The 27,635-nt window shown below is 40.4% G+C and overlaps 1 protein-coding gene across 1 annotated transcript; it reads right to left on the minus strand.

Annotated features, from left to right (window-relative positions):
• Positions 1-2,206: 2,206 nt before the first annotated feature.
• Positions 2,207-27,275, minus strand: LOC139457913 (multidrug resistance-associated protein 1-like). Its single transcript, XM_071239254.1, has 23 exons — positions 27,135-27,275; positions 26,377-26,557; positions 23,854-24,174; positions 23,227-23,364; positions 22,692-22,838; positions 20,663-20,747; positions 20,198-20,264; positions 17,995-18,121; positions 17,298-17,474; positions 16,952-17,119; positions 16,320-16,506; positions 15,993-16,164; positions 15,241-15,358; positions 14,093-14,396; positions 12,583-12,893; positions 11,664-11,863; positions 10,537-10,660; positions 9,995-10,096; positions 7,087-7,233; positions 6,840-6,998; positions 6,058-6,224; positions 4,658-4,852; positions 2,207-3,745 (listed from the first exon to the last, which is right to left on the minus strand). Exons 1-23 carry the CDS (start codon positions 27,197-27,199, stop codon positions 3,631-3,633), a joined length of 3,777 nt encoding a protein of 1,258 aa, XP_071095355.1. The 5' UTR covers positions 27,200-27,275; the 3' UTR covers positions 2,207-3,630.
• Positions 27,276-27,635: the final 360 nt, after the last annotated feature.

Raw genomic sequence — 27,635 nt, forward strand, 5'->3', positions numbered from 1 at the left:
ACGTTTACAATGTCTCGGTCCGTCACTTACATACGTTTACAATGTCCCAGTCCATCACTTACATACGTTTACAATGTGCCAGTCTGTCACTTACATTCATTTACAATGTCCCAGTCCATCACATACTTACGTTTACAATGTCTCAGTCCGTCACTTACATACGTTTACAATGTCTCAGTCCATCACTTACTTACGTTTACAATGTCTCAGTCCATCACTTACATACATTTACAATGTCTCAGTCCGTCACTTACATTCATTTACAATGTCCCAGTCCATCACTTACTTACGTTTACAATGTCTCAGTCTGTCACTTACATACGTTTACAATGTCCCTGTCAATCACTTATATACGTTTACAATGTGCCAGTCTGTCAATTACAGACATTTACAATGTCCCAGTCCATCAATTACACACGTTTACAATGTCTCAGTCCATCACTTACATACATTTACAATGTCTCAGTCCATCACTTACATACATTAACAATGTCTCAGTCCATCACTTACATGTACATACGTTAACAATGTCTCAGTCCGTCACTTACATACGTTTACAATGTGCCAGTCCATCACTTACATACGTTTACAATGTCCCGGTCAATCACTTATATACGTTTACAATGTGCCAGTCCGTCACTTACATACGTTTACAAAGTCCGAGTCCATCACTTACATACGTTTACAATGTACCAATCCATTACTTACATACATTTACAATGTCTCAGTCCATCACTTACATACATTAACAATGTCTCAGTCCATCACTTACATGTACATACGTTAACAATGTCTCAGTCCGTCACTTACATACGTTTACAATGTGCCAGTCCATCACTTACATACGTTTACAATGTCCCGGTCAATCACTTATATACGTTTACAATGTGCCAGTCCGTCACTTACATACGTTTACAAAGTCCCAGTCCATCACTTACATACGTTTACAATGTACCAATCCATTACTTACATACATTTACAATGTCCCAGTCCATCTATTACATACGTTTACAATGTCTCCGTCAGTCACTTACGTTTACAATGTCCTAGTCCATCACTAACATACGTTTACAATGTGCCAGTCAATCACTTATATACGTTTACAATCTGCCAGTCTGTTGAAAACCGTTGCAGCGGGAACATTTATCAAACCTTCAACGACCAATAAAATTCAAGTTTTTTTGTTTGTTTGTTTGCTGTTTAACGCCGCTCTCAGCGATATCCCAGCTACATTACGGCGGTCTGTATTTAATCGAGACTTGACCATACAATCCAGTGATTGACATTATGATCATCCATCTATGCAATTCATCCAAGTCACCGAGCCTGATCACCCGAACCGGTCCGTTGCCTTTTACGACAAGCATTCCCGCCTTTTACGGCAAGCATGGGTTGTTGAAGACCTATCCTATCCCGGATCTTCACCTGTAAGTTACGATAATTGCGATTACACATCGAACGCTTCACAAGTCACGAAGTATTAATCAATGACTGATTTGAACCTGTATTTCGTCAAGGTTGTCGAATTGTCGGTCTACTGCTGGGTTCTACAAACAGAAACAACGGCCGAGATATTAAACTCGATTGACCCGCAGGGCAAAATACATTTTGAACCGAAATATTTGGTGTATTTAAAGACGAATGGTTTGTGAACTACGTATAAACATGTCCACGGAATTCTGTAATGTGCAGTATGACATGGCTACTGAAGCTCGAATCAAGTCAGCATTGGACTCTATGACAAGAGAACTTAAATGCGAAGGGAGCTATATATGGAGTGCTTAGCCTTGTTTGTTGTTTAACGCCCGACTCCGTGGTAATATTCCATCTATATGTGACGGCGGTCTGTAAATAATCGATCTTGACCAGACAATCCAGCGATTGATATCACGAGCATTTACCTAAGCAGTTGAGATACGATTACATGCATCAACCAAGTCAGCTCGCCGCCTCTGACGACAAGCGCTGTTTGGCTGAGGCCAATTCAAACTCGGGATATAGTAGCGACCAGTAGAGGTTGGATAGTTAACGCTGAGCGGCACATAACTACGACATGACAGCTATCGTCCCAGGCTCCCGTCATATCGTCACACCGCCGTCACCTTGTTTTCTGACAGCTCATACCCCTATGTAAGTTGCTATGTCAACTTTAAAGTGAATAAACAAGAAGAGTGAACTTCTAATAACCTTCTTTATTTGGGTCCATGTGTTTTCATACAAGAGCGCGGCTTCCGGTGGTTGGCCATGCGCTGTGCAAGGGAGGTAACCCCAGCTGTAGCTGTATGGCGCTTACCGCTAGTTAAGATATAAATCTACACCCTCCACAACAACACACAGAGAAATATATTAGTTCTGATGGAACGCGACGAACTCCGGGCTTTGTCAGCGCATGGATACGTTTCATAAGCCCGGCAATGCGTGACGTCCCGGGACATGCGTAAAAACCTTACAAAATGTCCTCTCATCTAGTGTGAAAGAACATGCTTTTTACGAACTCGATAATATCCCATCTATACCAGGACGGCCTCCAAATAATCGAATCTAGAACATTTTTTTCTGCAAATTTATTTTAGATGAAAGAATTTGATTTACGTCTCAAATATCCATGATCACTGTAAACAATAATAAGCACTCTTAGTTGAAAATATAAATGATATCCTTTGTTTATAAAACGTTCGAAGAAGATAAATTCTCCCAAATAGCATGCAGTATTCTATGTAAGGATTTCGTCAGTGTAAACGGTGGATATAGGTCTTATTAGTGTACTATTTTAATTGTTCAGGGCCTATTGGTCTAAAGCGTCTATGTGCTGCCCGTGATCGTTGGTTCGAGTCCCAGACTCGCCTTTATTATCTGCTCTTGGGTTTCACCAAAAGTGATAAACCTGAATCCAGATTTTAATAAAAACGGAATATGACGGGGAGCGTGTAGTAAGATATATGTGTTACTCAAGTACATGTTGTACATTGTGTAAATTCAACGTTCCTTTTTCGAGTGATATCAGAAGGGTCAATTGGGAGTAGGTAAATATCCTTCTAGGAGTAGAGTAGACTTTGTTTGGCATTTGTCCAGTGCTACCGCGATGCTACCTTTCGAACGAGTGAGTGAGTTAAAATTTTACGTCGCAACGGCATTATTTCAGTCATATTACGACTCCATTCGAATGACCATAATATGTTCTTCGGTTTTAAACCCCTCCTCTCCTGCTGCTTACTTTAAAATCTGATGTATAATAGTCCAAAGTTCTACACTATACTTATCATGATAATGGTTGGTTTTGATCAAGTGACCCTTGGCTCAATACTCCTCGAAACAATAACGCCATCAACTCAAATACTATTTAAACAAACTGCCGATAAAAAAAAATGTTTGCAAGTAAGACAATTAATTGATGAATATTACATGACTAGGAGAGACAATATTACACCGTTTTTCCAATCTGTTTCAGTATGTAATATCACAGTGTTTGCTCAAATGTTTATAATGCCACTTGAAGAGCCTCTAACAGCTGATCTTCCTATTCAGTGAAAACAGCATCAGGAGTGACGCCCTCCCTCCTCTTCAGCTGCTCACGTCGTGAAGAAACATCGCTGCCAAACTTCTTCAATGTGCTCACTGTGTCAGTGGGGTTTATGAGACAATATTTGCATCCTTGGCGAGTGAGTAGAACATGGAGTTTGTGTCTTCCAGCAGTGACTTGGGACTTGCAAACTCCTCGATCTCACCCGCTGACAGCACCATGATCCTGGAGAGAGTCATGTTGACGTGTGAATGTGAACGTTTAACGTTGAAGCAAGACAGAAGGTGGTTAGCTGCCATTTACAATCAGAATACTCCGTGCAAGTCGTAATGGCCAACACTACGTCATCTTGCCTTTAAACACTGACCTGTTCAAGTGATGGATAGTGTTCAGCCTGTGAGCTATAGTGATGATACACTGACCTGTCATAGTCTAGGATAGTATTCAGCCTGTGAGCTATAGTTATGACACACTGACCTGTCATAGTCTAGGATAGTGTTCAGCCTGTGAGCTATAGTGATGACACACTGACCTGTCATAGTCTAGGATAGTATTCAGCCTGTGAGCTATAGTGATGACACACTGACCTGTCATAGTCTGGGATAGTGTTCAGCCTGTGAGCTATGGTGATGATACACTGACCTGTCATAGTCTAGGATAGTATTCAGCCTGTGAGCTATAGTTATGACACACTGACCTGTCATAGTCTAGGATAGTGTTCAGCCTGTGAGCTATAGTGATGACACACTGACCTGTCATAGTCTAGGATAGTAAACAGCCTGTGAGCTATAGTGATGACACACTGACCTGTCATAGTCTAGGATAGTATTCAGCCTGTGAGCTATAGTGATGACACACTGACCTGTCATAGTCTAGGATAGTAAACAGCCTGTGAGCTATAGTGATGACACACTGACCTGTCATAGTCTAGGATAGTATTCAGCCTGTGAGCTATAGTTATGACGCACTGACCTGTCATAGTCTAGGATAGTGTTCAGCCTGTGAGCTATAGTGGTGACACACTGACCTGTCATAGTCTAGGATAGTATTCAGCCTGTGAGCTGTAGTGATGACACGCTGACCTGTCATAGTCTAGGATAGTGTTCAGCCTGTGAGCTATAGTGATGACACACTGACCTGTCATAGTCTAGGATAGTGTTCAGCCTGTGTGCTATAGTGATGACTGTACAGTCACTGAAGGCGGTCCTGATGGTGTTCTGGATGAGTTCATCCGTCTCCATGTCGACAGCTGCCGTGGCCTCGTCCAGGATCAACACCTTAGTCCTCCTCAGCAGACTCCGAGCTAGACAGACCAACTGTCGCTGTCCTACACTGGAATACAACACACTAGATTGATCTACTGTACATGTCAGACACTACGAGCTAGACAGACCAACTGTCGCTGTCCTACACTGGAATACAACACACTAGATTGATCTACTGTACATGTCAGACACTACGGGACCGCCTCTGTGGTCTAGTGGTAGAGCGTCCGCCCGGAGAGCGGAAGGTCCGGGGTTCGATCCCCGGCCGCGTCATACCAAAAGACGTTAAAAGATGGTACTTGTTGTTACCCTGTCTGGCGCTCGGCAGTAAGGGGCTCAAACAAGGATTGGTCGGCTCGGAGTCTGTGTCTGAGTGGGGTATTCATGTTAAACAGTGGCATGGTATCTCAGTGGGCTGGCACTATAAATCGGCATCAGTCCGGACTAGTACAAGCAGCCACACAAACACACACACGTACATTAACGTCGCTATATAAGTGCAATGATCTTGGACGCGACGTTAAACCCCATTTCACCTCACCTAACCTCAGACACTACGGGCTGGACAGACCAACTGTCGCTGTCCTTCACTGGAATACAACACACTAAATTGATTATTCTGTCAGACACGCCAAACTAGTCTTATACTGGATATGTATATGTAAAAGAAATGTCTGAACTAACCCGCGGTTGTGTCTGCAGATCCGTGTTGCCACTTTACACAAAGTTATGTTTATGTTATAAAGTGATGTGTTCTGTATCACTTTCCTCCAACATTAAGCTGACACCCCGTGATAGAACTGAAATACTGACAACAGTGGCGTTAAACCCATCTCGCTCCCTCACACTATATGAAGGTGTTAGAGTGTGTCTATAGCACATACTAGAAATAAAGCATACTACACTTATTCTCGTTAGATACCATTTTTACGAAACGAGTTGACTTTTTATGGTATCTGACCGAGGTCATGGTTATCCAATCAAAACGAATAAAACGAGGTCCACCTTGTAGGACACACGTGTGACGTACGGATTTAGTATCTTACCACCTGCATCTTCACCACGTGGGTAATAAGTGTATTTACTAACCTGAGGTTGTGTCCGCAGATCCATGTTGCCACTTTAGACAAAGTTATGTTAATGTTATTAATAATTGTGTTCCGTATCACTTTCCTCCCACATTAAGCTAACACGGACACTATTAACTCACTCACTCTGTATGAAGTTGTCAAGGTGGGAGAGTGTGTCTGTGGAAGAAGTGTATTTACTAACCTGAGGTTGTGTCCGCCCTCCTCACACTCGTGGAAGAGACCCTCACTAAGCCCGGACACAAAGTCTTTGAGGTGAGCTCTCTCCAGGGCCAGCCACAGATCCTCGTCACTGTGCTTCTCGAATGGATCCAGGTTCAGACGCAGAGTACCAGAAAACAGCATTGGTTCCTGATGAATGAGAGTGAGTATGGTTTTACGCCGCTTTTAGCAATATTCCAGCAATATCACGGCGGGGGACACCAGAAATGGGCTTCACGCATTGTACCCATGTTGGGAATCGAACCCGGGTCTTCGGCGTGACGAGCGAACGCTGTAACCACTAGGCTACCCGATCGCCCCCTGATGAATGAGAACATATACCTGGACATACATGTTTTTCATACATTGCGCCTAAAGCCGGGCCACCTGGTGTAACTTAGTTGTACACTTATTTGTTAAAACCAAAGAAGAGGGTTCGATTCTCCTTGTTGGTATCTCTTAGTATCTCACACTTCGAACTTCTTTCAACAAGCAACATTAAATGCTGCTCACTGAATACCATGCTGTGGATTATTTTGACCTTATTTATATCTGATGATGACCATATTTATATCTGATATTGATCTTATATATATCTTTCATTGGTCCTATTTATATTTTATTTCTCCAATAAGTATGTGGTTTCATCCACTGGTGGAAGTTTCACATCCACATCTGTGTCAGAAGGAACATCGAGGTGCCCATGTCAGTGTTGACAGTCAGGCTATTCATGTTCAAACAACTTTAGAGTCAGTTTCTGTGTACCTGAGGCAGAATCGTAAGTCTTGACCTCAGATCGTGCAGTCCAATGTCAGCAATGTCGTGGCCATCCACCAGGATCCGGCCTTCATCTGCCTCCAGGATCCGAAACAACGCCAAGGTCAAGGACGACTTCCCTGCACCAGTTCTCCCCACCACGCCAATCTGAGACAATACAAACATCATATTATAACAACCACTTTATCTTAAACCACTTATGTAAAGAATTAATGTCTAGACATGGCTCCAGTACCTTCTCCCCAGGCTTAATGTCACAGCTGATTCCCTTCAGGACCAGGTCCAGCTCGGGGCGGTAGCGGATCTTCAGATTGTCAAACTTGATGTGTCCTCTCTCCGGCCACTCAGGCGATGGTCTGCTGTGTTGAATAACCCAGGCAGCCTACAAAGTAGTGTTGTGCATTTAGACGGCTTCTTATCATGTGAAGTGTTGTGGTTGACCTCATGGTTAAAGCGCTTGATCGTCGCGCCAAAGGCTTTGGTTGTATTCCCCATATGTTAGAACCCATTTCTGGTGTTCCCTGCGCTTCACTTTTGATAGTGCTATATGAGGCGTTAGACAATATATAAATGGCGTTAGTCTTCTTTAAATGGTTTCGGGACATTCTCGAAGTTCTACCACCGTCATGTAGCTGGAATATTCTGAATGTGGCGTTAAACATCAAACAATCAATCTGTAAGTTCTATATCATGCTGTGGAACAATGACACGCAAGACCCTATTTGAACACATTAGGGAGAGAAATAACACCATGGTAAGATGCACGAGTATGTGTAAGTAGCTATAGAGTATACATTCTGCATTGATTGTCATTGGCAGCAAACTATTGAACTATTGGTAAAAGGGCTGTCGTAAACGGATTTGTACTGCAGTTAACAGCAGCGAATGGAACTCTTTGGATAGGCTTTGACCTCCAGTTATCTGACCCTGATTGTTTACATGAACACAACAGGCATGATCGTTGGGGAGGTTTCGGTTCGGGACAGTTTGAAGAAGGATGGTTGTATCTATAAAAGAGCGAGTCAAGGTCTTTTTCAATCTGATTTGTTTTTAATCTACTCGCCAAATAGTGGTTGTGATGATTGACTGGCAGCTCACAAAACTGTTCTGGATGCAAGCATCGAAAATAAGGTAATCAACAGTGACAATATTCTGAAGGTTTCTGAGAGCACTAACAATTATTCTAGGGCCTGTTACTTATTGCTGCTACCACATTGTATTGTTTTTCTTATTACAAATCTAAAACTTTATGTTTAAAAATGATGTGTTGACTATTTGTTGGATGTCTGGTCATTTATTGAATTTCTTAATTTCTGGCTTAACCTTGGCATTACAACATGGGAGGATTCGTCCGGAATCTGAATAAAATTTGCTAAAACTTATACATTTGTATACAACACTCATTCTAAGACCGCTGTGATGTCAACAACTGTCCCGTTTGTGGATGTATCAGAACACCCAATTTACATCACTCATGTTAACATCGCTGTCATCTACTGAACTGTCCCGTCTGTGGATGTATCAAAACACACCCAATACATCATTCGTTCTAAGACCGTTGTCATGACAACAACTGTCCCGTCTGTGGATGTATCATGACACATCCAGTACATCACTCATTCTAACAAAGCTGTCATGTCAACAACTGTCCCATCTGTGGATGTATCAGAACACACCCAATACATCACTTATTTTGACACCGCTATCATCTGGTGAACTGTCCCGTCTGTGGATGTATCAAAACACACCCAATACATCATTCATTCTAAGACCGTTGTCATGACAACAACTGTCCCGTCTGTGGATGTATCATGACACATCCAATACATCACTCATTCTAACAAAGCTGTCATGTCAACAACTGTCCCATCTGTGGATGTATCAGAACACACCCAATACATCACTTATTTTGACACCGCTATCATCTGGTGAACTGTCCCGTCTGTGGATGTATCAAAACACACCCAATACATCATTCATTCTATGACCGTTGTCATGACAACAACTGTCCCGTCTGTGGATGTATCATGACACATCCAATACATCACTCATTCTAACAAAGCTGTCATGACAACAACTGTCCCGTCTGTGGATGTATCAGGACACATTAAATACATCACTCATTCTAACAAAGCTGTCATGACAACTGTCCCGTCTGTGGATGTATCATGACACATCAAATACATCACTCATTCTAACAAAGCTGTCATGTCAACAACTGTCCCATCTGTGGATGTATCAGAACACACCCAATACATCACTTATTTTGACACCGCTATCATCTGGTGAACTGTCCCGTCTGTGGATGTATCAAAACACACCCAATACATCATTCATTCTATGACCGTTGTCATGACAACAACTGTCCCGTCTGTGGATGTATCAGGACACATCCAATACATCACTCATTCTAACAAAGCTGTCATGACAACAACTGTCCCGTCTTTGGATGTATCAGGACACATTAAATACATCACTCATTTAACACAGCTGTCATGTCAACAACTGTCCCATCTGTGAATGTATCAGGACACATTAAATACATCACTCATGTTAACACCGTTGTCATGTCAACAACTGTCCCGTCTGTGGATGTATCAGGACACATTCAATACATCACTCATTCTAACACAGCTGTCATATCATAAAATGGTTACTGTTGCTACTAATGCGACCTATTGTATGGCCCTTTTGTAATGTCATCCTAAAAATGTGCGTTTCAATATGATTTATCAATTATTCATGGATAGTGTGTGCTCATTTAATGATTTCACAATTAAGTTCAGTACGGACCGATACGGTATTATTGTACAGTATTCCAAATATTAGGGGGCACGGGTGGCCCTGTCGTCTAAGGCGCCGCAATTCGCTGTGCAGAGTTGCGTCCCTTGGGCACGCCAGAAACCTATGATTGTGGGTTCGAATCCCGGTTCGCCCTGATTATGTTTCTAGGTTTGTCAGCACCATACCCGTGCTCGTGGGTTTCACCGAAGTTGTAAACGTCTGACACCTGCATCACTTCAGGCTTCCCTCCCACATTAAGCTGACACGCCGTGATATAACTTGAATACTGTTAAAAGCGGCGTTAAACCCAACTCACTCACTCCAAATATGATTCCAGAATGTATAAGAATCTCCATTACCTCTGTCGGAAGTGACGTGTACTGCGCCATCCTCTCCACGGACACCACATGTGTCTCCAGCTCCGTCGTCATTATCACCATCATGACGAGACAGCCTGTCACCTGTTAACAGAACTTGTGGGTTCGAATCCTGGTTCAGCCCAATTATGTTTCTAGGTTTGTCAGCACCATACCTGTGCTCGTGGGTTTAACCGAAGTGGTAAACGTCTGAGACCTGCATCACTTCGGGCTTTCCTCCCACAATTAGCTCACAAGCCGTGATATAACTGGAATAATGTTAAAAGCGGCGTTAAACCACTCACTCACTCACTCACTGTTAAGCATTGAATATTAGATATTAGATGAATAAATGAACATAATTATCGTCACTTCTATACATTTTAGTTGGATTGCCACTGTGAACAAAACGTGAAGGAATTTGTTGTATCTCCGGAGTCCGCTGTTAGGCATTCACACTAATTTATGTCTACATTGTTGTAGTCACTGAGATACTGCCGATGTGACTATTAATCTGAACACATTAACTCGTTCACACTAGTTACCATTAAGGCATAAGTGATAGAGAGTCCGACGTCCCCTGGAGAGATATGAGGGCTGACTACGCCCAGGAGTGTCGCGCCGAACATCACCAGACACCCCAAAGCGTCAAGACGCATCTTCATCCATCTGTGAACAGATGCAGACTTGTAGCAATACCAGTGAGTGATCGAGTATGCTTTTACGCCGCTTTTAGCAATATTCCAGCAATATCACGGCGGGGGACACCAGAAATAGGCTTCACACATTGTACCCATGTCGTGAATCGAACCCGGGTCTTCGGCGTGACGAGCGAACGCTTTAACCACTAGGCTACCCGACCGCCCCTTTTAACAATACCAAACCAGAATAGATAGATAAAACACCACATGCAGGCTTGTCTCTACACTGTGGAGGTTGCAGAGTTATTATGTACTCAATGGTTTCAACGTCTCACGACCATGTCATGTATGTGACCATTACAAATATAGGACCATTAGGAAAGTGACTTTGTTCGAAATGTTCCTCTGTTCATCGAGCAGTGAATGTGAATGGAAATGTGAATGGAAATGTGGCTGTTAACCTTTACTTCCTCACAGGCAGCTTGGAATATATACTCCCCTGGGAGCTGAGAATGAAAATTGAGTGCACACCGATCCACTGATCGGGGTCATAATAGTTAAGCACTATGAGCTTCCACTTTGTGAATTGAATTTGGTTTTATAAATGTACATATTATCATTAACCATTGGCCACTCATTTGTCTTCCAAACTCCGGTTGTATCAGCTTACAGAGCAAGTAAATGTACTGTTACATGATTGGTTGGTTGGTTGGTTTGTTGTTTAACGCCGCAATCAGCAATATTCCAGCTATATGACGGCGGCCTGTAAATAATCGAATCTGGACCAGACAATCCAGTTATTGATGCCATGAGCATCGATCCACGCAATTTGGATACGATGACATGCATCAACCAAGTCATCGAGCCTGACCATCCGATCCCGTTAGTCGCCTTTTACGATAAGCATAGTCACCTTTTACAGCAAGCAATGTTTGCTGAAGACCTATTCTACCCCGTAATCTTCACGGTTCTACTGTTACATGAAATCAAAATGAAGCACTCATACTGATACTTGTAGAAAAGGGTACTACCTATGTGTCGTGACAGCACCGTAGTAGAAGATGTTGTGTTCGTTCACTCTCTGTAAGGAGCTGTTGAAGAAGCGGTCCTGGGCCATGAAGGCACGAACAGACGAGGCTCCGTGAATGGTCTCGGTGAAGTGTGAGAAGACAGGTGACTTGGATGCAGAGAAGTATCGTCGCAGTTGCCGAGATGTGGGCGTGTACATCCTCTGTGGAAAGAATGATATGTGTCAACATCAGTGCCATAGAGTTGACTTGATACTCTATCTCATGTAAGAGTGAGTGAGGATGTTCTTTTTTATTCATTTGTCGATATTCGAGATATGTCACGATGGTGTCTCTGATATTTCACGTTATATCTTTGACGGTCTTCAAACCTGGGTATTCTGATATTAAGGCACTTTAAACAGGTCTTTAGGACAATTTTATAATAAATCATGTTAAAACTGTTAAATCTGTACAAAGCTGAATCATATACAACAAACCCAAACTTGTATAAAGCTAAAGTATATGATCACAATAAACCCATACTTGTATATAGCTAAAACATATTATCACAATAAACCCATACTTGTATACAGCTAAAACATACGATCGCGATAATCCCCTGCCGGTATCAATTTGAATCATATTATCACAGCAGATCCATACATTTATAAAGATGAAGCATATTATCACAGCAGATCCATACTTGTATAGATATGAAGCATATCATGACAATATACCCCTACCTATATTAAGCTAAATCATATTATTATATGATACTCTACCTGTATAAAGATGAAGCATATCATCACAATATACCCCTACCTATATCAAGCTAAAGCATATAATCATATGATACCCTACCTGTATAAAGATGAAGCATATTATCACAATATGCCCCTACCTATATTAAGCTAGAGCATATTATCATATAATCCCCTACCTGTATAAAGATGAAGCATATGATGACTGGGACTGCAACACCCAGGAACATTGGTGTGCTGTAGGAAATCACCACAAGGATGCTGATCAGATAGAAAATAAATTCTAGCCACATCCGCAACACTCGGGGAAGATGGCCATCAACGACGTCAACGTCTTTTGTAAAACGATTCAGGATTCGTCCAGTTGGTGTTGTGTCAAAGAAGCTCATTGGCTGCTTGATGATGTTGTCCAGGAGATTCTTATGTGTTACCTTGGCAGCTTCAACCATCCTTACGTATACAAGTAGGGAGTTCAGCATCACACTCACAGCTGAAATCACATCACAGAACTTTCAAAAACTAGAATGTATATTGTTAGAGTTCAGCATGTAATACCACAATACACACCTATTCTAAAGTTAGACCTTTATAAATATAAAATGCCAATGCAGAGAAAAAAACAGTCTTGATTATCCGCAGAAACAGATTTCATTTGCTGTAAAGGGCATACTAGATGTGAAAATTATAGGAAGGGGCCAATGAAAATCAATAATGACTTTAAAATGCCCTTTCCTTCCTGCAAGAACATATTCAATTATCAAGGGCCTGCTTTGATGAAGATGTGGAATATTACTGATTGCCGTGTGAAACTCGCCCACTCACTAACTCAATTGATGTGAGTGTTCCTTAATTAAACTGTAAACTTGTTTCCAAACACAAGCCACCATTTATTGTAACACTGCAAATACAGGCAACATCTGCATCGCCCCTAAATATGTATGTTAATAATATATATTTTTTCTAAAATTAAAAAAAATAACACTCAGATACCTACTGAAAGGTTGACAAAATCACATCTTTCTATCTTCTTATGAACATTTTATGAACATTCAGAATTTACAGACATTTCAATGGAATTGTTTTAACTCGCCTAAATAGGGATTTTATTCTGGTATTTTGGTATTAGTTGGTCATGTTCCGTGGAATAAATTAATCTCTATATAAAATGTCATGAAGCCTTTCAGTATATTGGCCATCATATGGCATATCAGCTGACGTGTAACATCTTCTAAAAGACAAGCACTATGTCAGATATATATGGAAAATACAGTGAGACAATAACACCATAAGGTTGATGAATAGTTTCAGACAATTTTTTATAGACTGATGACAGATTTCTCATCAGAGCGAAGGCTTTATATCGGCTCTCCGCAGATTGCTGATTTAGGAATCACGCATTCTCAGTACTCTTAAATTCAGTTGGTCAACCTATGCTTGCGATACACGCGATTATGCTTGACGTAAATGGCAACTAACGGGATCGGATGGTCAGGCTCGATGACTTGGTTGCTGCATGTCATCGTATCCCAATTACGTAGGTCGATGCTCATGGCATCAATAACTGGATTGACTGGTCCAGACTCGATTATTTACATCCCCCGTCATATAGCAGCAATGTTGCTGAGAGCGGCGTTAAACAACAAACAAAGAGATCTTGGTCCAGTGGAGATTGTGACACACAGTACTTACCTTGAGTTAATGCGATAGCACAATATACGCCCAAATAGTAGTAAGACAACGACTGCAGTTTGTCCTTACTATCCGAACTGTCTACAGTGACGTTAAACTTGTTTCCCGATGTGTTCAACCGACTGCTGTAATTCCTGGCCTGAAGATGGGCAAAAGTCTTGAGACTTGGGTCCTCTGTCCAATGGCTGAGCCATATGTTGGACATAGCCCAGGCAAAGTTGTAGATGATATAGAGAGCCATAATCCCAGCAGCAGACACCCAGCCAATCACAGAGAAGTAGGATTTCAGTATTGAATACCTGACCTGAAAAAACCGTACAATTGTAGTTGCTGAAAAGGCAGAGATATCGCCTTTATATTACCTATAACTTTTTGCAGAACTGGAGTTATACCCATTCGATATATTACTCCAGGTCCTGGAAAACCTTTGGGGCTGATATTTCAAAAGAAAAAAATATATTAATTTTCTTTCTTACTATGGCAATGGGTAATATACAGAACATTACGGTTTATCACATGTGACCCACCAGAAGAAAGGGGACCTTATGGGTGCACTTATACATTTGTGCAATGACGTAACGAAAAACGTTTAACGTCAACTCACTTCATTGAACATCGATATGTTATGTATAATCAATATGAATTGAAGCTTCCGGAGATGCTGTAGTTTTGAAATATAATGAAAACTCAAAATGTTATTTTTCTCCCATAAGGTCCTTATCTTATGGTTGGTAACAAAAAATGATTGATGATGCGACTCGATTCTTAAAAAAGTATATTTCCTCCTTCCAGAAATTCCGTAAATCATTACTGATCGTTGGTTATTCACAAAAAATGTAATACTAGTTATCGTAGAAAAACCTTCACCAAATGATCAGAGCATCGAGAGGGATTATTCCCTGGCTTTGGCATGTATCTGCTACATTATCAAAACATATATACAAATCTTCGGAGTAGATACAAACTTTCATATCAAGTACATCTTTCCCTTTGCGGTTTGTTTTTTAATCATCAGCACATACTGATTTGATCTGATATTGCATCTAAAACTGTAGTGCAAGTATGTTGCTGTGTCCCACCCTCAGCACAGGTGCTGCACGTCACCTGTCTTTGCAGGCAGATGTCAAATAAGAAATAAGGATACCCACGTTTCCCGTTTCTGTGTATTCATCCTCAATAAGTTTGTATTCTTCTCCAACTGTGGCTCCTTCAGCTACATACACTTCCCGGTTAAGGTCACCGTCCATGTTACAACTTGCAAGGGAACTGGAACATAAGATAAGCCTGAACCCAACGGTATCTGTTGTCATTGGTGGTGGTTGTCATACCACTTTTACAATGCCTGGCTATACCTTAAAAGTGAGTGAGTGAGTGTGGTTTTACGCCGCTTTTAGCAATATTCCAGCAATATCACGGCGGGGGACACCAGAAATGGGATTCACACATTGTACCCATGTCGGGAATCGAACCCGGGTCTTCGGCGTGACGAGCGAACGCTTTAACCACTAGGCTACCCGACCGCCCCTCTTCCTTAACAATCAAAGCAATCCCAATCTTAGCAGTTGGGATCTGAAATATCTCTTTTATGACATCTTATGGTAAGAGAAAAAAACAGATAACTTGTTCTAAAATGTAAAACCTATTGTGTTATGTTTGTTTGTTATTTAACGCTGTATTCAGTAATATTCCAGCTTCATACCAGCGCTTATAAATAATTTAGTCTGGACCAGACATCATGAGCATGGATCTTCGCAAATACGATGGCATGCATCGAGCCAGCGAGTCTGACCACCCGATCCCATCAGTCGCCTCTTATGACAAGCATGGGTTGCTGAAGAATTCTAACCCGCATCTTCTGGGGAAACCTTCTGTAAGGATCGAGTATTGATGTGTTACATACCCCACAGATCCGAAAAGATTCTCATTATGATGTCTTTGTCTGATATTTGTTTCGGATTCTTCTGACAACTGACGAGGTAACTGTGGACTATGAAGATAATCCGAAATCTTTGACGGCGACAAACTGTGTGAGGAAACGGAGTTCTTTGATATGGTGCTACGGATTTCTTGCACTGAAATTGAAAAGAGTATATCAAATCTTATTATGTCAGAGATTTAAGAACTGCAACATTTTCTTTGTCTCTTAAATGAGTATATGTATCTGATCGGAGTTGCACTTGACACATAACACCCATGCTTTCAGTAGGATTGTCCGTAGTTTGCTTACGCTCTTCCTCCTCAAGGTTTCCGCCCCTCCCTTGTAGTAAATATGTCTTAAGGAACTGTGCAAATGGTCCGTCATGATCGAGAAGCTCTTCATACGATCCAACTTCAGTTATCTCCCCTTGGTCCACTACTACAATAACGTCAACCATAGGTAGCCAGTGAACGCCATGAGTCACAAGTACTCGGGTCTGAAAGCAGAGTCAACAATAAGTAAGTAAATATATACCATGAGATTTTGATCGGTCAATCAGATGTATCAAATTACAATAACCCCCCTCTAATTGGAACAGGCCATTTGACGGCCGTATCACCATGGAAGCTAATATTATCAGAATAGTACTTCTTTTACGGTCCATGTCGGTATACGTATTAAAAAAATTTACAAAGTTGCAAAGTGCAAAGTTGCGATTGCTACAATGTTCAAAGTTGCGTGGAAAAACATTTCGTACAGAAGATACGATACAAATTTACAAAGAGAATGTATCACACGCAGGCGCAGTTGTGAACAAACGCACTTATTCTGAAATCAGAACAGACAGGCCTAATGCAAACCTTTTCGGAGCTCTTTACACACTGTAATTACAATTAGTGCGAAGATGTGTTTGTCCTATGATACACGATCTGCCCCCTCACCTTGTCCTTCAGCATTCCCCGATGTCCTATAACATGACTGAAGATGTGTTTGCCAACATGGGAGTCGACAGCACTGAGAGGGTCATCCATCAGATATATGTCCTTGTCACTGTACACAGCTCGGGCCAGAGACACTCTCTGCTTCTGTCCTCCACTCAGGTTGATGCCCTGGAAACGATATTTATACCTGCACTACCCAAAACTATTCCTTTATTTCATTTTCACAATAACTGACACCATAATATAAATGAAATCCTATTCAAAAACTGTTCATGTATGGCTGCTGCATTGTTTTTTCTATATCTGTATCCACCAGGACTGATTACGAGAGATGTGCATTAGCTACCTTTTCTCCTATCTCTGTGTTGGCTCCACCAGGAAGTGTCTCCAGGTCAGATTCCAGGGCACACGCTTTGATAACATCCAGATACCTCTTATTGTCCGTTTCAGAGCCGAAGACAATGTTAGCTTTGAGAGACAAGTTCTGTATCCAGGCCTCTTGTGGCACATATGCCACATTTCTCTGAAGAAGGCACAGGGGAGACAATTGAGAGCAATCAACTGCCAGCTGTACATAGGCCAATAATGTAACCAAGATATTTATTTTTTTAACCAAGGCTTTTATATTCCTGACACTAAACGATTACTCAATTAAAATAGGTCCCTATCGGTCAGTGAGCCCTACCATCTCAGCTGATTCATCTTAACCTCGGGTAAAGATCTAAAAGGGTTGATTGACGTAAACATACTGTTATGACTAGCTGATGACTGTCTGGACTTAATCTTGCTTGTATCAGCTACTACAGCGTTAGAAATCGTCACTAGTCCAAAAGTCCTTGTCACAGTGGCCAATAGTTAAGGTATCATAAGGACTAGTTGAAATTAGCCATTTTTATGAGTTTTCCTATATGTTATCAATATAAGGATGAGTGGACTAAAACGGTTAGTTTCTATCGCTGTAGTACCAAGATAATGATTTATTGGTGAATGTTAGTGATCCTGTCAGCACCACAAATACTAGTACCAGGTCGGTCAGCACTCACTTGCATGGCCACGTGGCCCTTCAGTTTCCGCATCTCTCCCAACATGGCTGACAGTAGCGACGATTTGCCTGCACCGACTGACCCCACTATGGCCACAAGCTGACCAGTAGGCACAGACAGGTTGATACTGAAAGGGGTAAACGAAATAAAGTGAAACACTTTGTGTTCATTATAACATTCAGGACCGTGTATCTGTATTGTCTAATGCCATTCCTCGTCAGTATTATTGTCGAATACAGGCACTCAGGTTGTCTTGAACTCAGTGCGTGAATGATGATCATTTAAAGGAATTCTGGTTGCCTCATACTGACATTCTGATAGTCTTGAACTCATGGTTAGTCCGTGGATTATTGTCTTATTCTGACACTCTGGTTGTTTTGAACAAATGGTTAGTCCCTGGATTATTGTCTCATACTGGCATTCTTGATGTCTTGAACTAATGTCTAGTCCGTGAGTTATTGTCTTATACTGGCATTCTGATAGTCTTGAACTGATGGTTAGTCCGTGGATTGTTGTCTTATACTGACATTCTGGTTGTCTTGAACTAATGGTTAGTCCGTGGATTATTGTCTTATACTGACATTCTGATTGTCTTGAGCTGATGCTTAGTCCGTAGATTATTGTCTTATACTGGCATTCTGGTTGTCTTGAACTGATGGTTAGTCCGTGGATTATTGTCTTATACTGACATTTTGGTTGTCTTGACCTAATGGTTAGTCCGTGGATTATTGTCTCATACTGGCATTCTTGATGTCTTGAACTAATGTCTAGTCCGTGAGTTATTGTCTTATACTGGCATTCTGATAGTCTTGAACTGATGGTTAGTCCGTAGATTATTGTCTTATACTGGCATTCTGGTTGTCTTGAACTGATGGTTAGTCCGTGGATTATTGTCTTATACTGACATTTTGGTTGTCTTGACCTAATGGTTAGTCCGTGGATTATTGTCTTATACTGACATTCTGGTTGTCTTGAACTAATGGTTAGTCCGTAGATTATTGTCTTATACTGACATTCTGATTGTCTTGAGCTGATGCTTAGTCCGTAGATTATTGTCTTATACTGGCATTCTGGTTGTCTTGAACTGATGGTTAGTCCGTAGATTATTGTCTTATACTGGCATTCTGGTTGTCTTGAACTGATGGATAGTCCGTGAATTATTGTCTTATACTGGCATTCTGATTGTCTTGAACTGATGGTTAGTTTGTGGATTACTGTCTTCTACTGACATTTGGGTTGTCTTGACCTAATGTTTAGTCCGTGGATTATTGTCTTATACTGGCATTCTGATTGTCTTGAACTGATGGTTATTCCGTGGATTATTGTCTTTTACTGGCACTCTGGTTGTCTTGACCTAATGTTTAGTCGATGGGTTATTGTCTTATACTGGCATTCTGATTGTCTTGAACTAATGTTTAGTCCGTGGGTTATTGTCTTATGCTGACATTTTGGATGTCTTGAACTAATAGTTCGTCCGAGGACTATTGCCTTATACTGGCATTCTGGTTGTCTTGAACTAATGGTTAGTTCATGGATTACTGTCTTTTACCAGCACTCCGGTTGTCTTGAACTGATGGTTATTCCGTGGATTATTGTCTTATACTGGCATTTTGATTGTCCTGACCTAATGTTTAGTCCATGGGTTATTGTCTTATACTGGCATTCTGATTGTCTAGAACTAATGATTAGTCCGTGGATTATTGTCTTTTTTACTGGCATTCTGGTTGTCTTGACCTAATGGTTAGTCCGTAGATTATTGTCTTATACTGGCATTTTGATTGTTTTGAACTGATGGTTAGTCCGTGGATTATTGTCTTATACTGGCATTCTGGTTGTCTTAACCTGATGTTTAGTCCGTGGATTATTGTCTTCTACTCGCACTCTGGTTGTCCTGAACTAATAATGTTTAGTCCGTGGATTAGTGTCTTTTCCTGGCACTCTGGTTGTCATGAGTTAATGGTTAGTCTGTAGATTATTTTCTGATACTGCCATTCTGGATGTCTTGAACGAATGGTGACTCCGTGGATTATTGTCTTCTATTGGCACTGAGCTAACGGTTCATCTATATATTTTGGTCATCCAAAGGACTTCAAATTAACACGGCTTTGCTGTATATCCATTGTCCTTATTATACATTTGCAGGTATGGATAGTATAGTGTAAGGATATCCATCTCTAATGACAAGATTCATTACAGTAGTTACTTTTTCAAGGTTGACTCTGATCCAGTGCTCCACGTGAAGGTAGCTTTATCAATACTGATTGCAACTCCTGAAATAAGAAATACGAGAACACCGCATCATTAGAAACATACTGCAAAATACTAAATCCGCAGTTGTTCAAGTATTCAAAAGGGCTAAAATATTGATACTAAACATTAAGATCACAATACGACAACATATACAGATTGCTTGCTGATAATTTTCAATGTTGACATTGCAGTACCAACTTGATTTAATTCATGACATTGTCTTGCAAATCAAATTAATTTGTTTAGTTAGCAAACCATCTTGAGGACAAATGTCTCATACCGAGAGCTGATATTCCCGTATGTGCCATGATCAAAAATTTGTTTGCAGATTGTTAATGATTGAAGATGAAGAAATTTAAAGATTTCTTAGATCTTTATATTCACATAAACGCATGTTCTTAATACACAGATACTCGACCTTCTGCAGTGTTGGCTGACACGGTGCTGGGATCAAGGTCCTCTTCCGCAAGATATTTGTTCAGGCGCTTTGTTGACAGACTTGCCTGGAGTGAAGACAACATATTTACATCTTGCCTCCAGTTAGTACATTAGCTGTGAGTGTAAACTATACACTGATAACAAATATGATTATCAAGCTATCTGTGACAGGAGATTAGAAGCACCTGAAAAAAGTGACATTTATAATTTGTTTCATGTTTATTAAGGTGTATAACGATTCATGCTATTGCAATCACAATACTCTATTGGCTGTGCAAAGAAATCGGCCATTTGATATTTTGGACGTGAGGGATGGGGGTGGGTGATGTTTTGGACGCTGTTTTAACACATAAAACCTTTTTAGGTTGAACAGAACAGTGTTGTTTGCATAACACATTTTAAAGGATATCCAGCATATCCAGAAAATAAAATCAGTACCCAGGTCATTCCTCAGAATATTAACGGTTTGTCCCTGAATCCAAAAAATTATATGAACAATGCCCTGTGGCATTTAGTTACTGCTTTCAAATGTCCTGAGTCTCAATATTAGTTAAAAATGACTCTGGGTTTAGATGTGAATTACAATGTAAGTTGTTAAATGGAAACTATAAGACTCTTGTCCCAATGTCCCGACTGAAATAGTTCTTGAATACATGTACTACCTGTGCAAGAGTTGATATTCAAGTACTACCTATGCTAAGGAGGAGACGCACATATTAAAGTACTACCTGTGCTTAAGAAGAGATGATCATATACAAGTACTACCTGTGTTGAGGGGGAGATGAACATATACAAATATGCAAGTACTACCTATGCGAAAGAGGAGATGCACATATACAAGCACTATCTGTGCTAAAGAGGAGATACACATATTCAAGTACTACCTGTGCTTTAGAAGAGATGCTCATATTCAAGTACTACCTGTGCCAAAGAGGAGATGCGCATATTCAAGTCCTACCTGTGACAAAGAGGAGATGTGCACATACAAGTACTAGCTGTGCTAAAATTGATACACAAGTACTACCTGTGAAAGAGTTGATATACAAGTACTACATGTGCTTAAGTTGACATACATGTCCTACCTGAGCAAGAGTTGATATTCAAGTACTAGGTGTGCTAAGGTTGATATACAAGTACTACCTGTGCAAGAGTTGTTATACAATTACTACCTGTGCAAGAGTCGATATACAAGTACTAGCTGTGCAAGAGTTGATATTCAAGTACTACCTGTGCCAGAGTTGATATTCAAGTACTACCTGTGCAAGAGTTGATATACAAGTACTACCTGTGCAAGAGTTAATGTACAAGTACTACCTGTGCGAGAGCTGATATACAAGTACCACATGTGCAAGAGTTGATATACAAGTAATACCGTGCAAGAGTTTATGTACAAATACTACCTGTGCAAGAGTTGATATACAAGTACTACCTGTGCAAGAGTTGATATACTACAACTAGCAGTGTTGAAGTTGATATACAAGTACTACCTGTGCAAGAGTTGATATACAAGTACTACCTGTGCAAGAGTCGATATACAAGTACCAGCTGTGCTGATTTTGACATACACTTCCTACCCGAGGAAGAGTTGGCATACATGTACTACCTGTGCTAAGGTTGATATACAAATACTACATGTGCAAGAGTTGATATACAAGTACTACCAGTGCAAGAGTTGATATGCAAGTACTACCTGTGAAAGAGTCGATATACAAGTACTAGCAGTGCTGATTTTGACATACACTTCCTACCCGAGCAAGAGTTGATATACAAGTTCTACCTGTGCAAGAGTTGATATACAAATACTACCTGTGCAAGAGTTGATATACAAGTACTAGCAGTGCTAAAGTTGATACTCAAATACTGCCTGCGCAAGAGTTGATATACAAGTACTAGCAGTGCTAAAGTTGATACACAAATACTACCTGCGCAAGAGTTGATATACAAGTACTACCTGTGCCAGAGTTGATATACAAGTACTACCTGTGCCAGAGTTGATATTCAAGTACTACCTGTGCCAGAGTCGAGATGCACATGGGCAGCATGTTCATAGCCCCCCTCAGGTAGTTGAAGAGAGCGATGGAGACGAAGGCCGTTTGGGAGCTCATGAACGCGGTAGGAGATGTCATGATGTATGTTACAAAGCAGGCAATCGTTATCTGAAAAACATCAAGGTGCACTGTGAGCAACACTGGCTGCGGTTACAGCGGTGATATTCTCAACGTATTAAACCGCACCTATACAAACGGAATAGGAGCTAGTGGTAAAGGTATTCATTACATATAGCTGTGTATGTATTAGTCATATAACCATGTCCTACCATGTCCTAACCAGGTGATTTTGTACCACATGGTTTTGTACCACATGACACAAAGAATTATAGAATTTGAATTCATATGTCAACTCTACATTCAATTTAATACAAGTTGCTTTGTAAAATGGATAAGATCTTGGAGTTATGTAGTGTGTCATTTTGGCAAGCAAATACAGCTTCTAATTCATTGTTTACTGAAAAGGAACAGACAGACAATCAGCCTGGTGACATACCAGTGTTGGGAAGCCTATCCACAGGAAGACAAGCAGGACCTCAAACAGAGCTATTTTCATCACGACTTTCATCTCCTTCTCCCTGATGGCCATGATCTTGTCCCTAAATGACCCCTCCCATGCATAGAGTTTCAGCACCTTCAGGAACAAAAACAAAAGTCATCGTGAATCATGAACTCTTAATCACATGTTGGTGTTACTGTCTGCGACACAGTGCTGTATGTAGATGTTTTATGTATCTGACAATCACAGTGTTGCAGTTCAATTCCTAAAATTCACTTATTGCAGAACGTGTTTCTTTGTTGTAACAAAACCATGAGATACTCTGTGTCACTCAAAGCAACATCACAAATGTCATACTTTAGGGTTTGCGTTTCTTTTGGAAGTGAGTATATGTTTAATACATAATTATCTACACATAAAGCTGTTATTAGATTTTGATGTACTTTCTCATTCAATGGTTATGATGAAAGACTATCCTACAGTAACATCCTGATGTCTTTTATTATTAGTACCAACTTATATAGATTGCATCGGTATTGTTCTCTGCCATGTGGCCCACCTACGCTATACATATTAAAACATAAAAGCCCATTAAACAATTACCCCTCATAATGCACTGCTTACCTTGATTCCATTCAGGAGTTCGCCCATGTTCTTCAACCTGGCATCCTTTTGTTTGAGCTGGTGGTTGAACAGGTCTCGGTGGTACATGGAGAGTTTGTACTGGAAGGGGAACAACACCACCATGATGACCACCCCAGTGAGGAAGGCGAGCCCCAGCACCTGGTACAGCTGGTAGAAGCAGATGATGAAGATAACTGGAGCTGCCCACACAATCCACATCTGCATAACGGCCGACTCCACCCTCTGAACGTCCACAGACATCAGGTTCACTATCTCCCCAGTTGTGTACTTCTTCCGAGACTCGTTATTCATAGTCAGGGCCTGGCGATAAAACATATAGGTTTTACTATGTGTCTTCAAGAATAATACCATGTCCATACCAGCGTCTTACTGATTTGTTAAAAAAACTCTAAGAATATACAATTGCACCAGTTGTCTATATTCATATATTACGTAATGATATACAGGGGAAATTTTGTGGCAATTTGTTACCCTTCGATACATGCACAAAAAATAAAAAAATAATTGTTATAATTACCAAATGGATCATTTCACTGAACATCACAACACGCGCGAGAATACATGAAACGACTTCATCACTACGTCATGCAAATAACAAACAAGTGCTTTTTGCAAGATATAAACTTTTATTGAATGGATATCCATATCCTACGTCGTTTGTGAAAATGTTTTTTCTTTCATCGATGTTATACCTCAGCGAGACAAACTTCAAGGAAGGGACTATATTAATGACGTCATACCAGCGTGGCATTGACAGCGAGCATTGCGGCAGTAGCTAACGTCGTAATTTAAAGCGTGGTTCGTGTAAATTGAAAACTGACAGTACTGTTTTCAAACTAATTAGTCCAAATGCCATTAGAAGCAGAAAGTGATTGAGAAGCCTGCAAGTTGATTTTACTGTTGGAGAGAGGCTGCTGGGGACATAAGTGTCTGGATTTTGAAATATTTACTTTAGGGCATAACTTAGCAAAAGCTTTTCCATCTTCTAGACAATGACGTTAGGATATTTCTTAGTAAAAGATTCTCCTTCTTCTAGACAATGGCATAAGAATAATACTTAGCAAAAGCTTCTCCATCTTCTAGACAATGATGTTAGGATATTTCTTAGTAAAAGCTTCTCCTTCTTCTAGACAATGGCATAAGAATATTACTTAGCAAAAGCTTCTCCATCTTCTAGACAATGACGTAAGGATATTTCTTAGTAAAAGCTTCTCCTTCTTCTAGACAATGGCGTAAGAATATTACTTAGCAAAAGCTTCTCCATCTTCTAGACTATGACGTTAGGATATTACTAAGCAATGGCTTCTCCTTTTTCCAGACAATGGGGTTAGGATATTACCTCGCAAAAGCTTCTCCATCTTTTGGACAATGACGTTGGGATATTTCTTAGCTAAACCTTCTCTTTTTCTAGACAACGGCGTTAGGATATTACTTAGCAAAAGCTACTCCATCTTCTAGACAATGACGTTAGGATATTACTAAGCAATAGCTTCTCCTTTTTCCAGACAATGACGTTAGTATATTACCTCACAAAATCTTTTCCATCTTCTAGACAATGACGTAAGGATATTTCGTAGCTAAAGCTTCTCCTTTTTCCAGGAAATGACGTCAGGATATTACTCAGCAAAAGCTTCTCAATGTCTAGACAATGATGCAAGGATATCACTTAGCAAAAGCTTCTCCATCTTCTAAACAATGAAGTTAGGATATTACTAAGCAAAAGCTTCTCCATCTTCTAGACAATGGGGTTAGGATATTACCTCGCAAAAGCTTCTCCATCTTTTGGACAATGACGTTGGGATATTTCTTAGCTAAACCTTCTCTTTTTCTAGACAACGGCGTTAGGATATTACTTAGCAAAAGCTACTCCATCTTCTAGACAATGACGTTAGGATATTACTAAGCAATAGCTTCTCCTTTTTCCAGACAATGACGTTAGTATATTACCTCACAAAATCTTTTCCATCTTCTAGACAATGACGTAAGGATATTTCTTAGCTAAAGCTTCTTTTTCCAGGAAATGACGTCAGGATATTACTCAGCAAAAGCTTCTCATTGTCTAGACAATGATGCAAGGATATTACTTAGCAAAAGCTTCTCCATCTTCTAAACAATGAAGTTAGGATATTACTAAGCAAAAGCTTCTCCATCTTCTAGACAATGAAGTTAGGATATTAATTAGCAAAAGCTTCTCCATCTTCTTGATATTGACGCAAGGATATTACTAAGCAAAAGCTTCTCCATCTTGTAGACCATGACGTCAGGATATTATTCAGCAAAAGCTTCTCCTTTTTCCTGACAATGACTAACAACAGCTTCATCATCATCAAGAAAATGATCTTGAGATATTACTTATCAAAATCCTCGCCATCGTCAAGATAATGATATTAAGATACATCTTAGCAACAGCTTAATAATCTCCTAGACACTGCTTTAGAGATATTACACAGCAAAAGCTTTTCCATCGTCCAGATATTTTTCTTTCTCAAAGCCACAGTTTACCTTCTTGTAGACCGCTGACATAAGGGCAGTCCTCACACCCAGCGCAATGTTCTCGGCAGTGAAAAAGCTCCTTGTCTGCAGCATTGACAGCATCACACTGACAAATACAAATCCAATGACGATACCATATCCTTGCCACTCAGGTTCCGACTCCTTGTTTTCGATGTAGTACATTAATCGCCTGCAAGTTATCAAAAGCACATTTGAGAAATGATTCAGCTGATCTTTGGGTGTGATTTACAACGGCAGAGGTAATAGTACTCCACTTGCTTGTATCACAAGAATAAAATACAGCTGATCTTCTTTGTCAGTCCTGTCTTAAACTTTTGTCATAGATTACATATGAATATTGAAAGGGTTTTTGTCGCTTATATTTATCAGTATAGGTTAAAGGGCAAGGTTTCACAGAAGCTTAGTCCATATTTATTGCAAAGCACACACTGTTTCGGGGAGGTTCGTATTCCTTATTGAACTGATTACATCCATTAGACTTTGATCATATGGTAGCTTTAGGAATCGATACATTATGGATTGGTAATAGTGACATGAAGATACAACAAAATGATTATAGTGATAACATATTACATGTCAAAGACGTGTGCCATCATACTCTGGTAATGTATGATAGTAGAAGTTCCATTTTGCAATGTTAAGATCATTATCTCTGTCGTGCTTGTCACACGTGGTTATCAGAACAGATTTATTAACTGGTGTTGTGACATATGGTCTAAAAGTTTTTATCATATGTGATCACATACTTCAACAAGTAAGGGTTTAGAACAAGGACCAGCTCAGAGACGATCCTGAACAAATGTGACTTCATCAATTTAAACCCAGACGTCCGGAACAATGTGCGTAGTAGCGATGGCTTGTGGGCGCATGTCTGTGGTTTTCCTGCTTGTGCGCCCTCTTTGATTATCACATCAGGTAGAGTTTTCTTTCTCCCTTGTGATTGGTCAATGTCTTCGGAAAACTCAAGCAGATTCTGCCTTTCCCGAGGAAGATATCTTGACAATTCATTGTTCAATCTGCAAACAGAGTTTAACAAATATACCCTCGGGTTATCTGAAGTTTGTATCATGCTGACAAATAAGAACATTCAGTTTAAGTCAAGTCTCAGAGACTTTACACCCCAAATTTGCTGAATCTATTATGAGGCGGAAAGGAAGGGGGGAACATCACAATGACTTTTATGTGGACATCCAAGGCAGCACTCTGTTAGACTTCACACTGAGTTTGGCACTTCGAACTCAGACCAA

This window comes from Haliotis cracherodii, unplaced genomic scaffold (genome assembly GCF_022045235.1).
Source record: "Haliotis cracherodii isolate W230 unplaced genomic scaffold, xgHalCrac1.p SCAF_12, whole genome shotgun sequence".
Classification (NCBI taxonomy): Eukaryota; Metazoa; Mollusca; class Gastropoda; order Lepetellida; family Haliotidae; genus Haliotis; species Haliotis cracherodii.

Coding starts and splice junctions, on each gene's coding strand:
- LOC139457913 (XM_071239254.1), bottom strand. CDS start 27,199: ATGAAGTCACATTTGTTCAGGATCGTCTCTGAGCTGGTCCTTGTTCTA. Junction 24,175..26,376: donor TGTCAGCGGTCTACAAGAAG/GTAAACTGTGGC, acceptor TTTTATCGCCAG/GCCCTGACTATGAATAACGA. Junction 12,894..14,092: donor TGCTATCGCATTAACTCAAG/GTAAGTACTGTG, acceptor ATGTGATTTCAG/CTGTGAGTGTGATGCTGAAC.